Here is a 21934-nt window from a genome sequence, read left to right as displayed (position 1 = left end):
TATAATATAACTTTTATATTTAAGAGAAAAATAATGATGGAAGTGAATAATGCTATAAAGAATGATTCAAAGAAAGATATATCATTAATCATTATCTATTTATTCTTTAAACAATTTCAATCTTCATAAACACGATTTTAAAACAATAACAACAAATATATTATATTATAAAACATAAAATTAAATAAAACAGAAATATTTGAATCAATTATTATTCATTTGTTTTGTAAAAATACAGTCTAATTAAAATATATAACAATACTTCATTTATTATAGGAATATAAAATAATAATTAACAAAGTTTAAATGATTGAAACAGTACATTAATTGATTCTTTTAATTTATTATTATAAAAATAACGAACTAAATATGTCTTATTAAATGAATACAAAATTTATTCAATTTTATGTTACCATTTCTTTTACTGTTTTTATCACCTCAACTCTTTTTATATTCTTCTTTTATTTTATTGTTTTCTTTGTCTTATTTATGACTTATTTTGTATTATTTTATTCATTAATTTGGTAAAAAAGTTAATGTGTTTGTAAATTGAATAACTCTCTAGGATAATAACTATCTTCGAACAAAGTAATTGTTAAGCATTAAGATATATTTTCAATTGTTTTATCTTTATTCTAAAATCTTTTATCTCTTACTCTTCTTTTCTTATCCAACACTACTTCAAGAATAAACAGCGTTAAAATTTAAAAAAGGATTTCAAAACTATATTTTAATTTATTCTTTATAACAACAACCATTGAAGGGATAATTGAATTATTAATTGTTCACCTCAAATTATTATTTTTTGGTTGTGAATGCTGTTATTAAATTATTTGTAAACTACTTTAAAAATAAAGAATGAAAAATAGTTTGATTTTATTTTTGAAATAAATCTCACTTTTATCACACTACCATTCCATATTTTATCTTGCTTGTGCCTTATGGCTGGTATGTATTATGACCTATGCCCCACTTAGGGTGTTCTTAAAAAAAAGGTTAATCTTTCATTTTTTTAAAAAGTGAACTTACCTTTACCAGTCTCTCACAACACATTTATTAGAATGAACACAGAATTGTAATGGAGTAGCATCAATGATTTTACTATCAAAATGAGCCATTAAGCTCATAGCAGCAGAATAACAAGTGTGTGGTTTATCCGAGGCTTTACAACGAGCTAAAACCATTCGAGCAATTTTATTTTTAGACTTTCCATTTCTTGCTTGTCTCAAAATAAATTCAGCTAAATTAACACAAACTTTACATTTTTGTTGATCTCCTTCAATTCCATCAACAATTCCATTATAACATTTTCCATGTGCTAAATTAATTTCTTTAATAATTTCATTAATTTCATCTTTAAAGTCTTTAAACTCTTCTTCTCTAATGCCCATTCGTTCTTTTACCATTTTAATAGTTTTTTCATATAGACCTCTATTTCCTTTACATACAATACTGTCTTCTTCTTTTTTTAATCTCTCAATTAAATCTTCTAATTTACCATGTTCAAATCGATATTCATTACTTCTTTTTGCCATCATTTGATCAAATTGATATTTCCATTCAACTAATTCCCCACTAACAACTCTTCTTTTCTTTTCAATATTCTTTAATTCATATGCAAGATGTTGTGCTCTTTTTCTTAACTTACCAATAATAGCAGATAATATTACTTTATCTTTATCTTCAACAATTTCCATTTTTCTTGTGAGTCTTTTAGCATTATTAATACTTTCTCTATATTGGCTTTCTTTTTTATTCATTTTTTGAATAATAAGAAATCCTTTTTGAGTTATTTTTTGTGCACCTTTAATTTTCATTTCTTTTTCTTCTCTTCTTCTAATACTATTTTCTCGTTCTTTACATAATTCAATCATTTGTTTCATATACATCTCTTCACCAACTAATTGTCCTGCTTGTCGTTCATATCTTTTCATTAATTTCTTAATCTGTGATACTTCTTCAATTGGTGCTTGACTTGCTTTTTTCATTAACATTTGAATTTGTTTCTTCATTTCGATTTTATTTCTTTTTAAATCAACTAATCGATTAATAGCTGCTTTTCTCATTATAGAATTCTTTCCAACAGAACGTCGAATCATTTTTTTAATTATTGAATATAATTTTTTAATTACTTGATGTTTCATAACAATTTCATTATTTATTTCTTGTAATTCATCTTTTTTAATTCCAATAGTAATATTATGATCAATTCTAATTAATCCTTCTTCAATATTTTTAATATTTTTCTTCATTTCTTTTGCTCTCTTTTGTAATTCTTCTATTTCTTTATTTTCTTCTCTACTTAATATTCTCCATTCTGAAATAACTAAATCTGCTTGATCAGCTGCTTTTCTTCTTTGTTCATTTGCTCTTTTCTTCATTTTTTCACTTCGTTGATTACCTTCAAAAACTCCTTTACTTTCATATTTTGCAAATATTAATGCACTTTTTTCATATTTATCTCCACTTTTACTTAATTCTTCAATATGTTTATTTACTGTTTTTTCTTCTTTCTCTAATAAATGAATATATTTTCTATAAACTTCTTTTCTTCTTTCTTTTAACATAACTAATCGATCAACTACCATTTGTCTTTTATTAATAACAGCTTCTTGATATGTACCACATCCTTCCATTTCTTCAATAGCTAATTTTCCTGTTATTTCTCGGGCATCTTTTATTTGTTTTTTACATCGTTCCATCCAAATATGCATTTTTTGCCTTCCAACTTTAGCCTCTTTTAATGCTTGTTGAGCAACTTCTTCACTAATTTGTGTTTTTATATTTTCGTATTGGTTATTAATATCAATTAATTTACTTTTTTCTTTTCTTATTTCTTTCTTAATACTTTTTCTTTCTTCTTTTAATCTAGTTAATTTACTTTCACAACTACTCTTAATTACTCCTGCTGCAATTTTACATTCATCAAGAGTGTTTTGTATTTTTTGACTAATAAATGTTAATTTCTTCTCTAACTCTTCAATACTACTCTTAGTTTTTATCTTATTTTTTTTAATAATTTCAACTTGAACTTTAAATTTCATTCTTGCTATATCTTTTGTTTTTGGTTGTGTTAACTTTTCTGCAAGGTTTCTAGCATCTTGTAATAACTTCATTAATCGTTTAGAATTTTTATCAGTTTTATTTTTCATTAAAAAGAATGTTTCTCGTTCAATTTTATTACCACAAACCATAGAATTAATAAATTCTTGTGATAATGCTTTAAGTTCCTTATTTTTAATTAATGCCAATGAAATAATTTCTTTTAATTGAATAATTTTATTCTTTCTTTTATTAATAAATTCTTTTTCATTACTTCTTTTTTTCTGTGCTTTTTCCCAATGAACAATAACTTTATTATATTCTTTCTGTAATTGTTTGCTTCTTTTATTTATATCTTTTAAGGCTTTTTCTTTATCCTTTTTGTTTTGTTTTAATACAGTAATTTGATGGTCAATTTCTTGTGTATTTTGTTTAACTTGGATTAATGCATTCCGTTTGAGTGTTAATGTTTTTAATTCTTTTTTAATTGAATTTATATCTTCTACAACATTTGTCATTTGAGATTTTGATGAGACCAACAATGATGAATACTTCTCTCTATTTACTTGATATTTAATATTTGCTTCTTCATATCGTTTAATAGAACTACTATTCTTTCTCTCAATTTCTTTATCAAGTATTGCTAATAATTCGTTAATGTTCTTTGGTGATGGTTTAATTTCAAATGTAACTGTGTCTACAACATCCTTTGACTGTACTAATAATAAAATAAAAAGTGTTAAAATCACTTTCATAATATTATAAAAATCAGTTCTCTAAGATCTCAATTTTTTTTATTTTCTTAAAAGTTTTTATTTTGTTGATTTTTGTCTTTTAAAAAAATTACTCTTTTGATTCTTTTATTTTGAACTTGTTTTTTGATTAATATCTTTCATATCTTTTAAACTTTCTTCCTTTGTACTTTGTTAATTAGTATTTGAGACCTCATTATTCAATAAACACAATTGAAACACTCAACCCAAGAAGAAAATAATTAAAAAAAAATACAATACTCCTTGTACTGAATTCAATTTTTAAATATGGTAAGCCATAATTCTCTCTTTAACAGGTTTACTATACGACTAAGAGAATAAAAAAACAATGCTAATAACAAATGAGCACTTTAGTAAGAATAAAATTAAGCTTTAATTAAGTACACACTCTTTTGAAAAAAATAATTATACTCAACAAATTTCAGATATACAAAAAAATTGAGAAAGTACAAGATTATTATATAATTAATGATATGGTAATGTGATATGAATGAAAGATATAGAATATAAAGAAATAATAATAAAATTAAATAATATAAAGAAATAATTTAAATATTAATAATAAATTATAATGAAATTAATAGTGGAATAGTTAAATATAATAGTAATAATATAATAAATAATAAAAATAAAATAATAATTTATTTTTATTTATATTATTATTTTATCATATGGGAGGGGTTAATAAGAAAATACACAGGAAATAAACAATACAAGAAACCCCCATACGAAACAGTGTTCCAATACAATGACATTACTATGATATGAAACAAACAAATAATGCCAAAAAGTGATGGACTATATCATAAAAGACCAGATATATATGTACTAGATAAAAAGAATAAAACTGATCTAATAATTGATATGACTATTGTGGCAGATCATAATATTAATGGAGGCTATTGGAAGAAAAGAAATATGTATAAGGAATTAAAAAATAGGCTAATGAATAGAGAAATTAAAAGATGTCAAAATAATTCCAGTAGTAATTTCGATTAATGGGCTAATAAATGCGGAAAGTATTAAATTAATAAAAGAATTAAAAATTGAAATTGACATCACTAAAGAAATTAAAAACCATGTAATTAAAAACATGATGGATATCATGGAACACTGTATCTATCACAACCAAACATATGTAGTTGAACTATATGACGAATATTCAGGGAGGGATTAGTCTCCCCTGAGCCAGGAACAATAGACACAAATTCTATTAACACTTAATTAACTACTTTTTATTGTTATTTTGTTTTATTTAAACTTTCATATTTGTTGTTAAATTTCTTTATTTTTGTTATTATTTTCTTTATCACTTCATTTCTTCATCTATTATCTTATCATTTTCTCTCTTTTCTGCTTGATTTATTAATTTTTATACTTTTATTTTATTATAACAACTCATTCTTATTTTATATTCTCTTCATAATAACAATTTGATTTAAGTATTTGAATACTTGATTATTATCTTCTTTCTTCATTATTTTCTTATTGTTTGTATTAATGATATTTGTAGTATCTATTTATTCATTTCTTATTATTATTAATTTTGATTATAATATTTCAAATACACTTGTTTTAATTTAATTATTTCAATGTTATTGGTATTATTGAATCCATATTATAATTGTTTCATTATCATCATTATTAACTTTCATAAAATCAGTTAATCTATTAATTAATTTATTTAAATATCTAATATCGCAAATATTAGTTTTATTATCATTTCTTCTCTTTATATTTCTAATTTATTCAATTAAATTATTAATGTTATGAATTATATCATTCTTTATTGATTTTATTATTTATTATCATTTCATTTTCTCTCTATTATCATTTCTTGTATTAAATATTACATTATTTGATAAATGAAATAATGAAGAAATGAAATATTCTAAACAATCATATCCAATTTCTAAATCATCAACAAGATGTTTAATGAAATAATAACATGAGATAATAATAAAAATGTAAAATCAAATAAAGAATAAATACGATAAATACAATCAAAATGAATACTTGATATTTAAATATAAATTCGTATGATTTACCTTAATCTTTTAATTTCAAATAATACTAAATCTAAATAATAGAATAGATAATAAACATGTTGAATGAATATATAAATAACTATAATATTCAATATTAATTAAATCATTAAATTCATATTAAATCAATGATAAATTATCAATTAATAAAACTGAATTATATCATATTATAATTTATTCATTAATATTGTGTTTATTATCATTGAAATAAAATAAATATAAGAAGAAAATATAAACAAGTTTTAATAATAAAATACAATCAAAAATAAATATAATAAAGAATAAATAATGAAATACATCAATATTGATTGATTTGATATTTAAAATAATCAATGAATATTTAAATAAACAATTAAAATTAATACACATAAGAATTATTGATTATTTTGTATTTATTCAATTACTTTTGATTTAATCATCATTAAATGTATTATGAATAACAACTTTATATTTCTTTATATCAAATCATTATTGAAATCAAATTTCATCATTTTAAATATCAATGAATGTTATATTCTTCTTATTGATTTACAAATCATTTTAAATTATTATATAAATCATCATGATTAAATTATATCTAACACTCATCATAGATTTCATCAACAAATTTTAATTGAATTTACTATCCAATCAATGTTGTAGTGATTTTCTAGAAAAGTTCATTCATTGAAAGTAATACTAATCAATCAATAATATCAAATGTAATAACAAGATTAAATAATGTGTTATCATCTAAATAAATTAATACAAATACTATAGTTTCTTTAAAAAAATACAGAATTTCTTCAAAACTGATGAATATTATTATTTCAATTTATAACATCATTAATATGAATAGTTATTGAACAACAGTTTATTTTAAATAAATAACATTCTTTTAGAAGTTAAATGAGAAATATAATAAATGATATAAAATGAATAAAAAAGATAGAAATAGAACATATTCAATTTTATTCAACAAAACAAGTGATTAATGATAATATTTATTCATTAATTGATCATTAACATCATCTATTCAAATGATAAAAATGATAAATTAATATATTTTAATGAATTGAAACATTTAAAACAATTTTAAATATGATTTATTTAAAAATGTCAACACAATTCTTAACTGATTATTTATCATCAAATTTCAATTTTATATGAATGACACAATTGATAAAACAAGAAGAAAGTTAAAAAAGAAATAAGAAATAATAATAATAAAAATGAAAGAATTTGTTATTGATATTTATAATTATTGTTTTTCATTAAATTAAAAATAAAATAATTAAATTATTAATTTAATGTATTATAATTTATAGAATTTGTTTATTATCTCATTTTTTGGATATCTGTTTCTTTAATAAATAAAATTTCAAAAATAAATTATCTAACACTCAATAACCAACACTACCACTTACCCATTTACTAAAATGTTCCTTATCAGTAAAACAAAAGAATTAAACAAAAGAATTGGTACATCACTTATGTAAGGTTTATGAATAGAACTCAATCACCTTACTCCCTATTCATATAACTCTCCATAAACTATTGTTGAATAATTTCATAAACAACAAATAAATTAAAATTGCTATTAATAACAATTTTATTAGGAAAGAAGTAGTTATTCCAGAGAATGACAGAAGTTATAAGGAAGAACTGGAAGAACGAGAGGATTCTTTCTGAGAATCTTTGGATGTTCTGAGAACCTTTTGGATAAAAAGAACTCAACGAAGAGTCATGATTAAAAAATGGAGAACAAAGGAACCACACCCACAGAGACCCAAATTGATGTTGAAGGTAAAAAAGAATATGAGCGTCAAAGACAATTACTTGAAGGTGTTCAAACTCAAATTAGAACAATTACCCAAATGATTGCTGAAGAAAGTACACGTTTAAACTTACTTCAAGAACAAATGACAAAAAAAATTGAAGAAATTCATTCATTAGTTGATGCTCATCCTTTAAATTCAACAACAAAGCCTGAAGATGAATCAGAAGAAGAAGGATATGATGACGATGATAGTTGGGATAATGATGATATTATTTGGGATTATCCTATTAGTCAATTAGAACAATTTAAACCACAAGCCACTGAAGAAAATAGTCAAGAAAAAAAACCTAAGTTATTACAAGAAAGATAATAATCAGATCAAATTAATTATCGTTAAAACTTAATGAATCAAATTTGTAATTTCATTCTTTCTTTTCTCTACTTTTTCATGTTTTTCTATGTCTTTAGAAAGGAAGAGTAACAAGAAAAAAAGAAATATTAACTTAAATCAGCAATAAGAAGAATGGAACTACACAAATAAAGTTAAAGAGATCCCAGTTCACAAACAACAAAATATAAGCCATACATATTAGTGCTGAAAACTTAGTTATAATACTAACCTTTTTAGGTGTAAATTTTACTATTAATGAAGCAAGTATTAGTACTCCAAACCAACAAACAGATGTAAAACGAGTGCCTATTAAAATAATAATTAAGGGGATAAATAACATGAAATGAGATTCCCAAAGATACCTCAAAGTTTCTTCAGTAGCACTACAAAGCTCAGTCGCAGTTTTATATTTAAGGAAGATTTGAGAAAAAAAGAGAATTGGAGTAAAATAATTAACAGAGGCAAATCGTTTTAAATCAGAACTAGGGTGAGTAAATTGATCATTAATATGATAGAATGAAATAAAAATAAGAGTAAAACTAATATATAAGACAAGATGTTCTTTAGATGGAACCACCCATCGTGTAAACATATTGGCACAAATTAGAGCAAAACATACAGACATATAAATTTGAAAAATGTGATCAGAATCAAAAATAATTGATGGAATACTAGAGAAATTATAAAATTTGTTACCGAGTTCTGTTGCTGAAATAGCAATAAAATGGAAGAACGTTAAATTGTGAACACAGACTTCCTTTCCCAAACCGTTGCTTAAGTCTAAATGTTTTTTTATATTTAATGACTGGGTTTGAGTGGTTTCCTTTTCAAAGAAATCTTCGTCATAACTTTCATCAATTCTATAATCACTAATTAAATTCTCTCCAGAAATAATTACTCCAGGAGAAAGAAGATTGTGAGAAGGAGAATAATAGAAATGTTCTCTAATTTCTTGTGGAATTCGTTTAATTGGAGCAATCTGAGTTGTTAATGCAATATTGATATGTTTAAAATTAATAGTTTTATTGAATCTTACAAAATTAACACCATCAGATAATTCAACAATAATTGAACTATTTGTTTCTTCTAAAAAGAAACAGTTTTGATAAGAAACATTTTCTAAAGTTTTACTAGAATTTCCTGATGAAATGACCATAACAAATGAATTAAATAATGGTTGAATACCTTCTCGATCACTAATAAGATTATTATTGTAAGTTGGAACAAAACAATACAACAAAGGAAGTCCTATAAGAAGAAAATAAAATTGATATGTTTGTATATGGAACATTTTAATAAGAACAAAATAGTACTTTGAATTCCTTTTTTTTGTTTTCAACACTTTTCATATAAAAAAAGAGAAATTCTTAAAACAAAAAATGTTATACTTCAATAAACACTTATAAAAAAGAAAACTATTAATAACAAGGGTTATTAAAAGGAGGAAATATGATTGAATCTATTCATTCAGAAACTTTTCATGTCATCTCCTTTACAACAAAAATTTATTTGTTCTACTTGTTGTATTCAATTTAGTAGTTCAGAAGAAAGAACCACTCACTTTAAATCTGATTATCATGTGTTTAATATGAAAAGAAAAGCAGTATTAATGGAACCAGTTTCATTACAAAAGTATAAAGAAATAATGGCAAAAGATGTTTCGTTTAAAACTGAAGAGTGTACTTATTATTGTAGTTTATGCAAAAAGAGATATAATACTGAAAATCAAATGAAAGAACATGAATTAAGTAAAAAACATAAAATAAATCTAAAAAAGAATCCACAAAGAGCTGCAGATTGTATTAAAAAACAAACTATACAAGCTGAAGAAGAGGAAGAGGATTTAGAAAATATTCCTGAACAAACTCTTGATGAAATGATTCAAGAAAGAAAATCTCTTGCACCAAAGAGATCAGGAAAACATTGTTTATTTTGCGGTATTGAAAGTCAAAATACTGAAGAGAATTTAACACATATGGAAAAAGAACATTCTTTCTTTATTCCTAATATCGAATGTTGTTGTGATATTAGTGGGCTATTAAATTATTTACATGATAAAATTTGTATTGGATATCTTTGTATTTGGTGTTCTGGAGAAACTTCTTCATTTCATTCTTATGAATCAGTAAGACAACATATGATTGATGTTTGCCATTGTAAAATGAGATATGATGATAAGACAATTGAAGAATATGATGATTATTATGACTACAGTTCTGTCCCAGATCCTATTGAAATTATTGATATGGACGATACTTCTATGACTTTATCAAATGGAATGACTATTGGTCATCGTAGCATGGCTAATTATTATAAACAAACAGTAAAACCAGTGGAAACACGTGCGTGTGTATTAGCAAACCAAGGAAGATCACATCCTCAAATCCCAGTTTCTATGCCAACAGTTAATCAAACAATAGGATCTTCTAAGGCATTGATGGCCTTACCAGAGAAGACATATGCTGATTATGTTAAGTCTATTTTACGAAGACAAATGGTTAATAATAAAACACATAGAGATCAACAGCAACAATACCGTAAATGGACAAAATTAGGAATTCAAGGAAATAAATTATTCAAACCAGTTTGTCAAACAAACGTCTAAAAGCAATTAATTTATATCTTTTGATTTTAATATTTTTTCAATATTTTTTATAAATTATTAATAAATCAGTTAATTAAAAAATAAAATGAACACAATTAATTAATTATTTAAAATAAATTTATTAGATGTCCAAAAAGAAAAGGAAATTTTTGTTGTTTTAATGAGGGAAGAGAAAAATATTAAAATAATAATAAATTGAAAAAGTAAAAAAAGAGAAAAAATAATAAAAAGAAAGAAAAATTGAATTTCGTTACTGTATACGCCGAAATAATTAGTTAAAACAATAGTATTTTAAATGTATTAAAAAATGAAGCAACCTTTTTTCTTTTTTTCAGGTTTAGAAGAAGAGTTAGAAGTAGTAGTTTCAGTATCAGGGACAGTAGTCCATTTTTTGATATCTCTAACTAAAGCCTGGAATGACTCTAAGATATTAATCCTTTCTTTAGCTGAAGTTTCATAAAAAGGACATTTCCATTCTTCAGCAATTTGTTTCACTTCTGAAGTATTAACTTGACGGTCACTTTCCATATCACATTTATTACCACAAAGCACCATACAAATATGTTCATCAGGTTCTTTTTCTAATACCCTAAATAATTGATCTCGAATTCCACTTACTTCTAAAAATGATGTAGTTGAAATAATTGAATAAACAATAACAAATCCATCACCAGATCTCATGTATTGATCTCTTAATGATGAGTATTCTTCTTGACCTGCAGTATCAACAATATTTAATGAAACCATTTCTCCATCAACATCAATTGTAGTATTAAAAGAATCTTCAATTGTTGGATTATACATTTGTACAAATACCCCAGAAACTAATTGGACAGTGACAGCTGATTTCCCAACAGCACCACCCCCAAGCATAACTAATGTATAATGACTCATTTTGTTTGTTTTGTTTTTTTAAGTTAATCTTTTTTTGTTTTTTTTTTTTTGAACTAAAAATTATTTTTAAAATGAACCATAATTAATACTATTCTATTTATTTATATTATTTCTTATTCTTTTTTTTTTTAAAACCATTCCTCGACGAAATTAGACTTTTTTATTTATCCCAAATATGAAAAAGAGAAATTAAAATAATTTAAAATACCTTATTAACAACAATAAAAATTTATTTTTTGTTTTATTAATTAGACTAACTTAAAACTAAAAAAATAAATTTATTTTTTTCTTAATTTATTCTATCATATTAATGAGAAGAAAACATTAATTACTAAATAAACAATTCAATTAAAAAATGATAAATCTCTTTTTTAAAAGAAAAAGAGCAAATTAATACAATATCTAACTCTATTGACTAAAATTTCCTGTTGGAGGGGGTAACATATCTTGTTGTTGAGATGTAAAAGTAGAAAGAGTATCTTGTAATGAGAACGATTCAATTGGCTCATTAGATCTTCTAACTTGAGTAATTGAGTGATTAGCCCTTTTTCCTAATCCCATTTTTTTAATAATTTTAGAGAGATAACTAATAGAAATATCATGACCTTCATCTTTAAGAATATCTTTCATACATTTTAAAGTCATTCCATTATTTGAATTTAGAAAATCACGAATTCTATCTTGTAAAAAAGTATTTTCTGATTTTTTTCTTCCTCTTTTTCTAATTAAACTACTCATATCATCTCGTTGTGGATTTTCATCATTCATTCTTTCAATATATTTATAAACTGTACTTTTTGTTAATTCTGTAATTATAGCAATTTCTTTTGCTTTATACCCTCTTATATACATGTTGTGTATTATTTTTAATGTCTCTTCATTGACATTATTCTTTCGTCTTATTTTTTTATTATCACTTTCTGATTTTTTACTAATTTGACTTTCTTCTGACTCATTTCTATCTTCTGAAATAGCAGAAATAATACTAATTGCTGGTGGTAATTTATTAGGAAATGATTCATTTGTATGAATTGGAGAAACTGGGATATCTTCCATTCTCTCTCCTGTACTTTTTAAGATTTTCGGAAACCCTTTTTATATTCTAAAAGGTTTTCTTCTTTTTAATATTTTTTTCTGTTGTTTCTCTTTTTTTTTTTTCTTTCTTTTTCTCTTTTTATTTTTTAGATTCTCAACGTTAAAGGGTTTTCTTTTCTTTTCTCTTTTTGAATTTCTGTTCTTCTCTTTCTCACTTTTCTCTTTTTAACTTTTATTTTTTCATTCTATCTTTGTGTCCCTTTTTTCTCTTTTCTTAATTTTAAGATTATAGAAATCTAAAAGTCAATGTCTAAAAACTTGAAAAGAAAACAACAACAATTTTTAAAAAAACAAAGAAATCAAATTAAAAGAGATAAAGAATTAATCAAAACTTTAGATTTTCCATTACACCATTCTATTAAAGAGTCCTTTGATTTAGAACAATATTTGTATCTTATTTTAGGTGAAAAAAAATTTCAGACAATTTATGATTCACGTCAAGATGAATTTACAACTTCTTGCATTTTTCGTAATCTATATTCTCAGCAAAAAGTTGTAATTTTTTATTGTTTATCAAGTGGAGATGTGTTTGGCAGTTACCATACTTCTCTACCTAGTTATTCTCAAATAATGTTAAACCTACACCCATTAATTCAATGGGAAGATCCTAAAATGGTGTTATTTTCTTGTCTTTATAATGGTAAAATTATAAACCCACCAGTAATTTGGAAGGTTAAAAATAAACGTCTTGCATTTATTTCTTTCTGTAAAAAAGATAGTCAAAAGAATTTTATTATTAATTGTACATTACGTTTAAATTCCAAGCTTAATAAGGAATTTAGTTTTCTTTCTGATCAAGTCAACACTTCTTTTTATACTCAAGGTTCATTCTTAACATCACCACAATTTGTCCTTTCTCGTCTTATTATTTCTGAAATCACATCAAGTTTTTACTAATTTCTTTTTAGTTCTAGTATATTGATTTAAATAGAATTTTCTACTATCACCAAATAGAAGTCTTCACCAAAAAACTCTAAAAATATTTTTTGAGATAGAAATATAATAATATAATAAGTATATTTATTATTCAAAATAATCAATAGAATAGAATGAAAGATTTATGAGAAAATTAAAAATGAGTCAATTTAAAAAGAAAAAACTTTGGATGAAGTAAATGTTATATGATGAAAACTTATACTACAATATTGCTTGGAAACAATAAAATAGGTAAAACTGTTCTAATGAATACTTTTGAAAATAAGAAGTATTGTCCTCTATTATTCTCTAAAACTTCATTTAAATATAGAATTATGAATAGATTTAAAGATGAAGAATATGTGATTTATGATAGTAATGGAGATTATCAATATGATGATATCAGAAATGTTTTCTTTGAATCAGTTAATTATTTTGTTATTTGCTATTCAGTTTATAATAAAGAATCATTTATTGCTGTCACTCAACGATGGATTTCTTATGTTTATAGGAATGTTGAATATATCCCTATTATTTATGTTATTGGACTTAAAAATGAAATGACAAATTATCCAGTTGAAGTATCTGAGGATGATCAGATAAAATTGAAAGATCAAATTTGTATTAAAGAAGTTTTTGAGTGTGACACATCTAAGCCAAATGATATAGAATTAGTATTTAACATAATGTCTTCTCTGTTTGTAGAATCACACAAAACTATTTACGAAACAAAGTCTCTTTCAACATTAGAGAAAATTACTTATAAAGCTAAAATACTTAAACATTTATTGTTTAAGTGATTTTTGTATTTTTATAACAAAATATAAAATAATTTTAATTTTTGTTTTATCTACAAAAGTGTTATTTCAATTTACTTTACTATAAACTAATAACAAAAGCTATTTTATTTATTTGAAACAACAATAAAACAAATTAAAATTAAATTATGAAAAAGAGAGAGACTGGTCCAATAAAATACAAATATAAAATAAATTGTAAAAGATTTTATGAATGACAATTAAAGGATTAAAAAAAAAAAAAAAATAAAAAAAGAATTTAAAAGGAATTATAAAAAAGATGAAGGGGATTATAGGAACCCATGCAAGTAATTTTCATTGTGACGATGTAACAGGATGTGTATTTTTAAAGTTTACCGATAACTATAAACAACATAGAGTTATTCGAACATTAAACCAAGAAGAATTAAATAAATGTGATTTAGTTTTTGATGTAGGAGGAGTGTATGACCCTTCAATTAATAGATTTGATCATCACCAAAGAGGGTTTAGTGAAACGTATTCATCACAACATACAATCACATTGAGTGCATGTGGGTTATTGTTTAAACATTTTGGAGAAGAAATTGTTAAAAATGTTATTGCTCTCATCGATCCATTTGGAAGTATTACAGAAGAACAAATTTGTTGGTTAAAATTAAAAATATATAACACCTTTGTATTACCTATAGATGCAGGAGATAATGGAATTGATCCATCTCCAACAGAATTGTTATTTAGAGATAGTACTAATTTATCTTCAAGAGTGGCAAAGTTAAATGCAAAAGGTTATGGTATGATGAGATTAGAACAGTTTTTAAAAGCTCAAGAATTAGTTAAGAAAGAGTTTATTGAATGTGTTTCAAGTATTTATTTCCGTATTCTTCCATCATTTGAACCAACCCGTGTTGCTTTTAGTAAACGATTTGAATATGATTCAGAAGGAAGAATTATGGTATTAAATGAAAAGTGTAGTTGGAGAGATTGTTTAACAGAATTAGAAGATGAAGAAGCATCAAAGAATGGAATAAAGAAAGAGGTTTTATATGTTATTTCTCATGATGATACAAGAGACCAATGGGGATGCATTGCTACTTCTCTTTCACCAGGTAGTTTCAAAATGAGAAAACCATTTCCTCAACCATGGAGGGGTTTAAGAGATAACGCATTAGAAGATGTTTGCAAAATAAAAGGTGCTATTTTTACTCATAATTCAGGATTTTTAGCATGTAATGCAACTCAAGAAGGAATGATCAAAATGGCACAGCTTGCAGCAGTTTTTGATGACCAAAAAATAATAACAAAATAAATCAATTTATGTTTTTGAAAGAAATATTAATTAATTATTTCTTCATTGATTCAAGCAGTTCAATGAATTTTGAAGAATTTAACAAATCAGATCCTCCAATAATAAATTTTTGAGTAGGATTAGTTCTATTTCTTGTAGCAATACTAACTTCTTCTTCTAATGTAACACCACCTACAATATATATAATAAATTCTCTTCCATTAGCACTACTTCCTCTACAAAATGGGAATTTATCTAATAATTGTTGATTAATTAGTGGATCATATAATTGTTCTAATACTGGTTTATGTTGAACAAATACATTTTCAACTCCAGCAACACTTTTCTTAACAAACCCAACAATTGATTTAACTTTATTAAAAATTTCAATTGGGCGTTTAGAACTTCCAGCATATCTTAATACAACATCAATTAATTGAATTTGATTTCTTGGAATTCCTTTAATTGTTAATTCTTCAATAATATCTTGTGCTTTATCTTCATATTTTAAAGCATATAATAGTCCAACTCTTAATTTATCTTCTACTTCATAATCTCCTTCAAAAAATTGAATAACACTTTGATAAAGTTCTTGTCTTCCTGATCCACAAACAATATCTTGTTCAAGTCGAGAAACATCAAGCATTTTTCTTCTACTTACTATTTTGTTTATAACATTCATAATTCCAAGATGTTTCTTTACTCCTGCAGATTCTTTTTTTAATTGTGGAATTTGTTCAATTGTTTCTTTCATTTCTTCTAATGATCGATATTGTTTACTTGCTATACCTGCTTTTTTAGTTAATTCATTTACAGAAGCAATAATAGAATCAGTAATATCACTAAATAATAAATACATATGTTCATTAAAGAAAGAATCATTTGAAAGAATAATTGGTTTATTATCTAATACAATTTTACCATTTTCAATACCTATAAATTCATGAATCATTGCTTGATATGTCCATTGTGTTAAAAGTGGTGTAATTGGATCAAATGAACGATCAAGAATAAGAATTGTAGTACCATTCATTGGTCCAAATATTTTCTTTTGTCTTTCTAATCCTTGAGTAAGTCCTTCAGCAATACGTTTACTTAATTCACTATTTTGTTGATATCTAATTGCTGGATTTTTTTTTAATGAAAGACAAAGAGCCATAAGGGAATCAATAGTTTTTTGTTCATTTTTCATTGAATTTGAACCTACCACTGAATAATAATTAGGACATGATGAAATAAATAAATCATCATTAACTGGCATATAATCAACATATAATTCCATTACTTTTTGAACAACTTCATGTACATCAGATTGACTTAATAATGATATTTGAGTTGAGTCAAGAAAATTAGTAAAAAACAAATAATATTTCCCATATTTTGGATTATTTAATTCTTTTCTTAATAATTCCATATTTTCTTTTGTTGGTCTAAGTAAACAAATAGCATTAAGGTGTGGTAATGTATCTCGTGTTTGATCACTTAATTGTTGAACTAAATACACTTCTTTTTGAATAATTTCAGTCATTCCAAATAAAATAGAAACAACAGGAATAGTGTCTGAATCCATTATCAGTGCTTTCATTCCAGGTGTTTCATTAAATGTAAAATTTAAATATTCTTGTAATGATGAAATTACGTCCATGTTGTTTTTGTGATTTATTTTAGTTCTTTTTGTATGTTTTTTTATTGCAAGTTTTCTGTTTTACTTTCCTCATTATATTCAAGTTTAGTTTTTTAGATAATATCTTTACTATTAAGTTAATCTTCTTTTTTAAGTTTCTTTAATACTTCTCTATGTTTATACAACAATCTCTCTATATCTCTATATACTTAATTTTTCTTTAAAATGAATCACCAAAAAATAATTCATTTTCTTCAACTTCTCAATGACATTGTTTTAGTTATACTTGGGTAAAACAGCAAAACAATAAAACTTTTTAAAACTGAACAAAAAAAATATAAATGTCTTTTCGTCATTTTGGAGATGCAAGTGACGTTCTTAGAACCAAGAAAATTGAAAGGTCAAATAAACGAACAAATCGTAGAGAAATGTTTTTATCACAAAAGAGAATTCTTGATGAAACTGATGATACAATTCCTCAAACCACAACAATTTCATTAGAAACATTAAAACAATATACTTCTCTTGCCGCAGATTTTTATGGAAGACTGAAACAAGCATTTGAGTCTCAAAACGAAGAGTTAATAAATCAAGTTATTTCGGAGATTGCAAAAATGACAAGTACCCAATCAACATGTATTGACGTATTTTCTGTTCAAGTAATTCCGTTATTATTACAACAAACCCTTCAGTTTTTTTATCCACCATTTATAGATAAAATCCACGAACAAGATGATAGAGTATTTATAAGAATAGCAGAGATACTTTCTGATGCTAGTGGAAGAACCCCTGATGTAATACAAGAAATGATGAACAATAAATTAATTGAAGTAATAAATAAATTATTAAATGAACAAGAAGAAGTAGTAGGGACATTATTATATTGTGTTGGCAATATTTCAATATATCCAAATTGTGCATCTGAATTAATTGAATCAGGGATATTTGGTGTAATTCAACACTTATCTGAATACCCTCCAACAAGTGAATTATTTATTAATGCTTCCTGGATTTTTAGTGTTATTTGTCGTTCACTTAAAGTTGAATGTCCATTATTGATTCCACAATTTTCATTGATACCTAAATTCCTTAAATCTGGTAATGAACAAGTTGTTCTTGATATTTTAAATTGTTCAGCATTCTTAGGAAAGAATCAGTTTTACTATGATTATTTAAGTTTATTGTCAATAGAAAGTTTTTGTCTAATTATTCTAAAACGTTCAATTATAGAACCATTAATTGCTAGTGCCTTGGCATATATTTCTTGTTATGTATTTTATTCTTCAGATACATCAAAACATCTTGAAATATTAAAGGCTATTCTTCCATTAAGAAATCAAAAAAGTCCAAAAGTTAAGAAGCTTGTTTATTTAATAATGTCAAATCTTATTTATTATAATGAACAAGATGTGAATAAACTTTTTATTGAAAATAATATCTTTGACATAGTTTCAAGAATCGTTGTTTCTACAGAAAAGCCACAAGTAAAACACGAAGCTGCATGGGTTTTATGTAATGGATTATTAGTCTTTAATAATTATCAATACTTTGCTCAAGACTCTATCTGTGTAGCTATTCTTTCAATACTTTCATGGGAGTCTCCAAAGTTAGTAAATTCTATTCTTCGTGGAGTTCAATATTTAATAAAAGATGATTTGTCTAGTACTAAACCTATAATTACAGAGTGTTTAATTGAAAATGGAATATTAGATCTACTAAATGTTCTTTTAAATTCAGGAGATACTAACCTCTCTCATTCAGCAGAGGATATAATTAATTTACTTCAAAATCAAGTAATTGAATAATTATTTCATAATTTTTATCTTTTTATATTTATAATATGGTGGATTCTCACCAAAATATTTTTTTTAAAAATATTATTAAGTAAGTTTTCTTTTTTCCTCTTTTTTTTTTTTTTAATCTTTCTTTTAAACCAAAGAACTTTTCTTATCACTTTTCTTTGAAAAAATTACTCTTGTATTTTTTATTCTACTTTCGTTTTTTTTTCATTATTTTATTTTAAAAAACTATAAATTAGTTAATTAAATAATAATTTTATAACAACTTTTTGAATAAAAAGTCTTCTTATAATAAGATATTCTATGAAAGTTAATCTTGAAAAGTTTGTTTAATACTTTAGTGAAAAATAAATGTTTTCAAAACTAGTTTTTAACCAGAAGAACTCATTTTTTTTAATTGTTTGCTGATGGAAGTAATTCAATCTGCGTTTAAACCAGTTACACAAAGAGAGTTATTTATTATTGTGAATGGATTAGATTATATTATTAATCAATCTTATACTCAATCCACTGAGTCTTCTATTTCTAAAATTAGTCCACAAGGTCTTCAAAGAAAGAGATTACCAAAAAAGAAGAGGAAGTGGTCTTTACAGGATAAAAAAAGAGCAGTTAAATTAGCTAAATTAATGGGTGTAACTCATGCTATAGATTACCTTTGTGGGATTAATCCTGAAATATTTTCTGGGTTATCTCCTTCTACCCTTCAATATTGGATAAGTCAATCAGAAGGTAGAAAAAAAGGTTGCTATGAATAATAACATTCTCAAAAGAAACTTTTGTCCTTTTTTACGTTTTAAATAGCTGTTAGTTTTTAATCTCTCTTATATTTGGTGATATCTTTTTCAAAAAATAAGAAAAGAATTTAATTCTGTTTTTTATTGGTTTAATTTTACAACTACACAGCGGTTGGGAAGGGGGGGTCATTAATTTAAATTAAAAATAATAGTTTTATTTGAAAAGATAATTAAGTATTTTTCATATTAAGTTTTATTTATTATTTTTTCAATTGATAGTATTATTCTATTCAAAAAGAAAATAACTCAAAATAATTTCAAAGTAATTGTTCTTTGTATTATAATAATACTTTAATTTATGAAGACTTGGTTAATTTGATGAAAAACATGTATCTATTTGTTAAAGTCATTAATAAACTTTTCTTATCCTTATATAATTATTTTCTTTCAATAAAGTTGGTGAGTATGTTATCTAACAAATCATTAAAATGGATTCAACAAACATAAACAATATTTTTTTGATTATTAATAAGGGTCTTTATCTTCTCTTATTCTTTAAAAAATTATAATCAAATTGAATTATTAATTTAGTAATCCTTTATAACAAAATAGTAAATATATAATATATACTTACAAACAATGTTTCTTAAATAAATATATACACAAAAAATTAATGTGGTATTTAATGTTTATGTAATGAACAATAAAGCTAACTTAAAACCAAAAGGTCTTTTATTAAAATGTATTTATCCAAATGGAGGATTAAAGTCTGGTAAGTATAGAAAGATAAAAAAACACCTATTAAGTACAGTTAAATTCTGTTAACTATCAGAGCCCAAGAATACATATCTACCCTTTATTGAAATAAGTTAGTAAAACATCAAATAAGTAAAACAAAGAAAATGTAATGAATAAACACAAAAAGTTAAGCAATAATAAATCATGATGATGGCTGAAGGCAGTTTATTAAATTTTATAACAAGTATTTTATAGTATTAATAAATTAAATTACCTAACATAATAAAAACCAATTGTTTTCTGAATACTAATTTATCAAATTATTAAGACATATCTTTCAAAAAAATGAAATAAACAAAAGCAAGTGAATAACGACAATATCTATTTTCATTACCTTATCATATTTAAATTTATTGAGTGATATAAAATTTTACTTTTGTTGTGTACATGACTTTTTTTGTCTTATATATGTAATTTTCTTGGTTGTTATTTTTTTATACTTTATTATTAAATGAAAAGTAAATAAAAAAGTCTAAATTATATGCTGTAATTCTTTCAATTGTATTTTGGTCTTCAAGTTTTGGGAATGTTGCATAACCCTCATAACAATCACTACTCTTTTCAAAATGAAGATGTAATTCATTTGTTCCTTTAGTTTTAGCAACTCCAAACGCTTCATTAAATTTAAAGATTATATCTCTGTCATCACTAACATCATATTTAAATACATTAATAAATCCTTTCATTATCTTTCCCTTTGATTCAATCACTTGTAATTTCATACCATTTTCTTTACAGAATAGTGTTGACTTTTCACCCTGAATAATTCCATCATAGATACTGTTGCTATCTTTTATGTGGATATAAATAGCAAGCTCCTTTTTCTCATTAAAATTATCAACAGTACTTAAGTCATTAAATTGTAATTTCATACTTCCTCATCATCTTCTTTTTTATTACCATTCTATCGGAAATGACCTTGCTATCATCTTTTGTTGATACTTTACTATTTTCTTTGGGAAGTTTTTCTTTTAAGTTAAAAGAATCAAAACAGTTATATGATAAAAAAGGATATGGGGGATGTATTATAGCAATTCCTTCCTTGAGTCTGTTCAAATTATTTCTGAAAATTGGTTAACAAATCAAGTGTGATAAGGTTGTAGTTATAAATAATAAATAAAACTAATGAATCGATAATGATTTAACAAACAATAAAACAATACAAGTTAAGATATTAATATTTTAAAATGATATTTATTATGAATGATTTTTAGTTTAATTAAGTTAGTAGTATATGAGAATAGAATATTTAGTCATTACCATGAAAGTAAATATAAAGTAGTTTAATTAATAAAATGTAGAATTGTAGTTATATTATTAAGATATAATATAAATCAAATAATAAAATTTATTATTAAGATTTTTAAAATATTTAATCAGATAAAAAAAAAAGAAC

The 21934-nt window shown here is 24.0% G+C and overlaps 13 protein-coding genes across 13 annotated transcripts, besides 44 other annotated features; 7 read left to right on the top strand and 6 right to left on the bottom strand.

Annotated features, from left to right (window-relative positions):
• Window positions 1–153: 153 nt before the first annotated feature.
• Window positions 154–296: a sequence feature (AT_rich).
• A 38-nt stretch (window positions 297–334) lies between these two features.
• Window positions 335–359: a sequence feature (AT_rich).
• Window positions 360–393: 34 nt separating this feature from the next.
• Window positions 394–514: a microsatellite.
• A 517-nt stretch (window positions 515–1031) lies between these two features.
• On the bottom strand, window positions 1032–3797 carry EDI_336690 (nuclease sbcCD subunit C, putative; the record flags this gene model as incomplete). The annotated part of the gene is made up of 1 exon (XM_001740794.1): window positions 1032–3797. One exon carries the CDS (start codon window positions 3795–3797, stop codon window positions 1032–1034), a length of 2766 nt encoding a protein of 921 aa, XP_001740846.1.
• Window positions 2098–2131: a sequence feature (AT_rich).
• Window positions 2814–2865: a microsatellite.
• Window positions 3254–3304: a sequence feature (AT_rich).
• Window positions 3798–4270: 473 nt separating the features above from the next.
• Window positions 4271–4398: a microsatellite.
• Window positions 4315–4396: a microsatellite.
• Window positions 4399–4413: 15 nt separating the features above from the next.
• Window positions 4414–4456: a microsatellite.
• Window positions 4457–4479: a sequence feature (AT_rich).
• Window positions 4480–5052: a repeat region.
• Window positions 5053–5202: a microsatellite.
• An 87-nt stretch (window positions 5203–5289) lies between these two features.
• Window positions 5290–5462: a microsatellite.
• A 22-nt stretch (window positions 5463–5484) lies between these two features.
• Window positions 5485–5624: a sequence feature (AT_rich).
• A 305-nt stretch (window positions 5625–5929) lies between these two features.
• Window positions 5930–6049: a sequence feature (AT_rich).
• Window positions 6050–6065: 16 nt separating this feature from the next.
• Window positions 6066–6217: a microsatellite.
• Window positions 6218–6397: 180 nt separating this feature from the next.
• Window positions 6398–6418: a sequence feature (AT_rich).
• Window positions 6419–6882: 464 nt separating this feature from the next.
• Window positions 6883–6957: a sequence feature (AT_rich).
• Window positions 6958–7023: 66 nt separating this feature from the next.
• Window positions 7024–7077: a microsatellite.
• Window positions 7078–7090: 13 nt separating this feature from the next.
• Window positions 7091–7181: a sequence feature (AT_rich).
• A 23-nt stretch (window positions 7182–7204) lies between these two features.
• Window positions 7205–7235: a sequence feature (AT_rich).
• A 361-nt stretch (window positions 7236–7596) lies between these two features.
• EDI_336680 (uncharacterized protein) lies at window positions 7597–7989 on the top strand (the record flags this gene model as incomplete). Its single annotated transcript, XM_001740793.1, has 1 exon — window positions 7597–7989. The coding sequence occupies one exon, from the start codon at window positions 7597–7599 to the stop codon at window positions 7987–7989; it is 393 nt and encodes a 130-aa protein (XP_001740845.1).
• Window positions 7990–8122: 133 nt separating this feature from the next.
• Window positions 8123–9301, bottom strand: EDI_336670 (uncharacterized protein; the record flags this gene model as incomplete). The annotated part of the gene is made up of 1 exon (XM_001740792.1): window positions 8123–9301. One exon carries the CDS (start codon window positions 9299–9301, stop codon window positions 8123–8125), a length of 1179 nt encoding a protein of 392 aa, XP_001740844.1.
• A 189-nt stretch (window positions 9302–9490) lies between these two features.
• On the top strand, window positions 9491–10615 carry EDI_336660 (uncharacterized protein; the record flags this gene model as incomplete). The annotated part of the gene is made up of 1 exon (XM_001740791.1): window positions 9491–10615. One exon carries the CDS (start codon window positions 9491–9493, stop codon window positions 10613–10615), a length of 1125 nt encoding a protein of 374 aa, XP_001740843.1.
• Window positions 10616–10619: 4 nt separating this feature from the next.
• Window positions 10620–10661: a sequence feature (AT_rich).
• Window positions 10662–10739: a microsatellite.
• Window positions 10740–10782: 43 nt separating this feature from the next.
• Window positions 10783–10855: a microsatellite.
• Window positions 10856–10915: 60 nt separating this feature from the next.
• EDI_336650 (uncharacterized protein) lies at window positions 10916–11509 on the bottom strand (the record flags this gene model as incomplete). The annotated part of the gene is made up of 1 exon (XM_001740790.1): window positions 10916–11509. One exon carries the CDS (start codon window positions 11507–11509, stop codon window positions 10916–10918), a length of 594 nt encoding a protein of 197 aa, XP_001740842.1.
• Window positions 11509–11559: a microsatellite.
• A 4-nt stretch (window positions 11560–11563) lies between these two features.
• Window positions 11564–11643: a sequence feature (AT_rich).
• A 52-nt stretch (window positions 11644–11695) lies between these two features.
• Window positions 11696–11808: a sequence feature (AT_rich).
• Window positions 11809–11917: 109 nt separating this feature from the next.
• EDI_336640 (uncharacterized protein) lies at window positions 11918–12565 on the bottom strand (the record flags this gene model as incomplete). Its single annotated transcript, XM_001740789.1, has 1 exon — window positions 11918–12565. The coding sequence occupies one exon, from the start codon at window positions 12563–12565 to the stop codon at window positions 11918–11920; it is 648 nt and encodes a 215-aa protein (XP_001740841.1).
• Window positions 12566–12619: 54 nt separating this feature from the next.
• Window positions 12620–12692: a microsatellite.
• A 20-nt stretch (window positions 12693–12712) lies between these two features.
• Window positions 12713–12820: a microsatellite.
• Window positions 12821–12850: 30 nt separating this feature from the next.
• EDI_336630 (uncharacterized protein) lies at window positions 12851–13501 on the top strand (the record flags this gene model as incomplete). Its single annotated transcript, XM_001740788.1, has 1 exon — window positions 12851–13501. The coding sequence occupies one exon, from the start codon at window positions 12851–12853 to the stop codon at window positions 13499–13501; it is 651 nt and encodes a 216-aa protein (XP_001740840.1).
• A 98-nt stretch (window positions 13502–13599) lies between these two features.
• Window positions 13600–13641: a sequence feature (AT_rich).
• Window positions 13642–13785: 144 nt separating this feature from the next.
• EDI_336620 (uncharacterized protein) lies at window positions 13786–14319 on the top strand (the record flags this gene model as incomplete). Its single annotated transcript, XM_001740787.1, has 1 exon — window positions 13786–14319. The coding sequence occupies one exon, from the start codon at window positions 13786–13788 to the stop codon at window positions 14317–14319; it is 534 nt and encodes a 177-aa protein (XP_001740839.1).
• A 6-nt stretch (window positions 14320–14325) lies between these two features.
• Window positions 14326–14362: a sequence feature (AT_rich).
• A 185-nt stretch (window positions 14363–14547) lies between these two features.
• Window positions 14548–14574: a microsatellite.
• A 22-nt stretch (window positions 14575–14596) lies between these two features.
• EDI_336610 (uncharacterized protein) lies at window positions 14597–15604 on the top strand (the record flags this gene model as incomplete). Its single annotated transcript, XM_001740786.1, has 1 exon — window positions 14597–15604. One exon carries the CDS (start codon window positions 14597–14599, stop codon window positions 15602–15604), a length of 1008 nt encoding a protein of 335 aa, XP_001740838.1.
• Window positions 15585–15644: a sequence feature (AT_rich).
• On the bottom strand, window positions 15639–17228 carry EDI_336600 (vacuolar protein sorting-associated protein, putative; the record flags this gene model as incomplete). The annotated part of the gene is made up of 1 exon (XM_001740785.1): window positions 15639–17228. One exon carries the CDS (start codon window positions 17226–17228, stop codon window positions 15639–15641), a length of 1590 nt encoding a protein of 529 aa, XP_001740837.1.
• A 320-nt stretch (window positions 17229–17548) lies between these two features.
• EDI_336590 (uncharacterized protein) lies at window positions 17549–19012 on the top strand (the record flags this gene model as incomplete). The annotated part of the gene is made up of 1 exon (XM_001740784.1): window positions 17549–19012. One exon carries the CDS (start codon window positions 17549–17551, stop codon window positions 19010–19012), a length of 1464 nt encoding a protein of 487 aa, XP_001740836.1.
• Window positions 18023–18058: a sequence feature (AT_rich).
• Window positions 19008–19049: a sequence feature (AT_rich).
• A 14-nt stretch (window positions 19050–19063) lies between these two features.
• Window positions 19064–19091: a sequence feature (AT_rich).
• Window positions 19092–19096: 5 nt separating this feature from the next.
• Window positions 19097–19137: a microsatellite.
• A 68-nt stretch (window positions 19138–19205) lies between these two features.
• Window positions 19206–19268: a sequence feature (AT_rich).
• A 145-nt stretch (window positions 19269–19413) lies between these two features.
• EDI_336580 (uncharacterized protein) lies at window positions 19414–19761 on the top strand (the record flags this gene model as incomplete). The annotated part of the gene is made up of 1 exon (XM_001740783.1): window positions 19414–19761. The coding sequence occupies one exon, from the start codon at window positions 19414–19416 to the stop codon at window positions 19759–19761; it is 348 nt and encodes a 115-aa protein (XP_001740835.1).
• Window positions 19762–19928: 167 nt separating this feature from the next.
• Window positions 19929–20009: a sequence feature (AT_rich).
• A 285-nt stretch (window positions 20010–20294) lies between these two features.
• Window positions 20295–20369: a sequence feature (AT_rich).
• Window positions 20370–20702: 333 nt separating this feature from the next.
• Window positions 20703–20751: a sequence feature (AT_rich).
• A 157-nt stretch (window positions 20752–20908) lies between these two features.
• Window positions 20909–21410, bottom strand: EDI_336570 (uncharacterized protein; the record flags this gene model as incomplete). The annotated part of the gene is made up of 2 exons (XM_001740782.1): window positions 20909–20956; window positions 20979–21410. The coding sequence occupies 2 exons, from the start codon at window positions 21408–21410 to the stop codon at window positions 20909–20911; spliced, it is 480 nt and encodes a 159-aa protein (XP_001740834.1).
• Window positions 20965–21008: a sequence feature (AT_rich).
• Window positions 21411–21709: 299 nt separating the features above from the next.
• Window positions 21710–21761: a sequence feature (AT_rich).
• An 86-nt stretch (window positions 21762–21847) lies between these two features.
• Window positions 21848–21934: part of a sequence feature (AT_rich) that runs on past the window's edge.

The sequence above is a fragment of the Entamoeba dispar genome, genomic scaffold (genome assembly GCF_000209125.1).
Source record: "Entamoeba dispar SAW760 scf_1105229463199 genomic scaffold, whole genome shotgun sequence".
Taxonomy (NCBI): Eukaryota; Evosea; order Mastigamoebida; family Endamoebidae; genus Entamoeba; species Entamoeba dispar.
The sequence above is the reverse complement of the archived record's forward strand: the minus strand, read 5'-3'. Positions and strand labels throughout refer to the sequence as shown.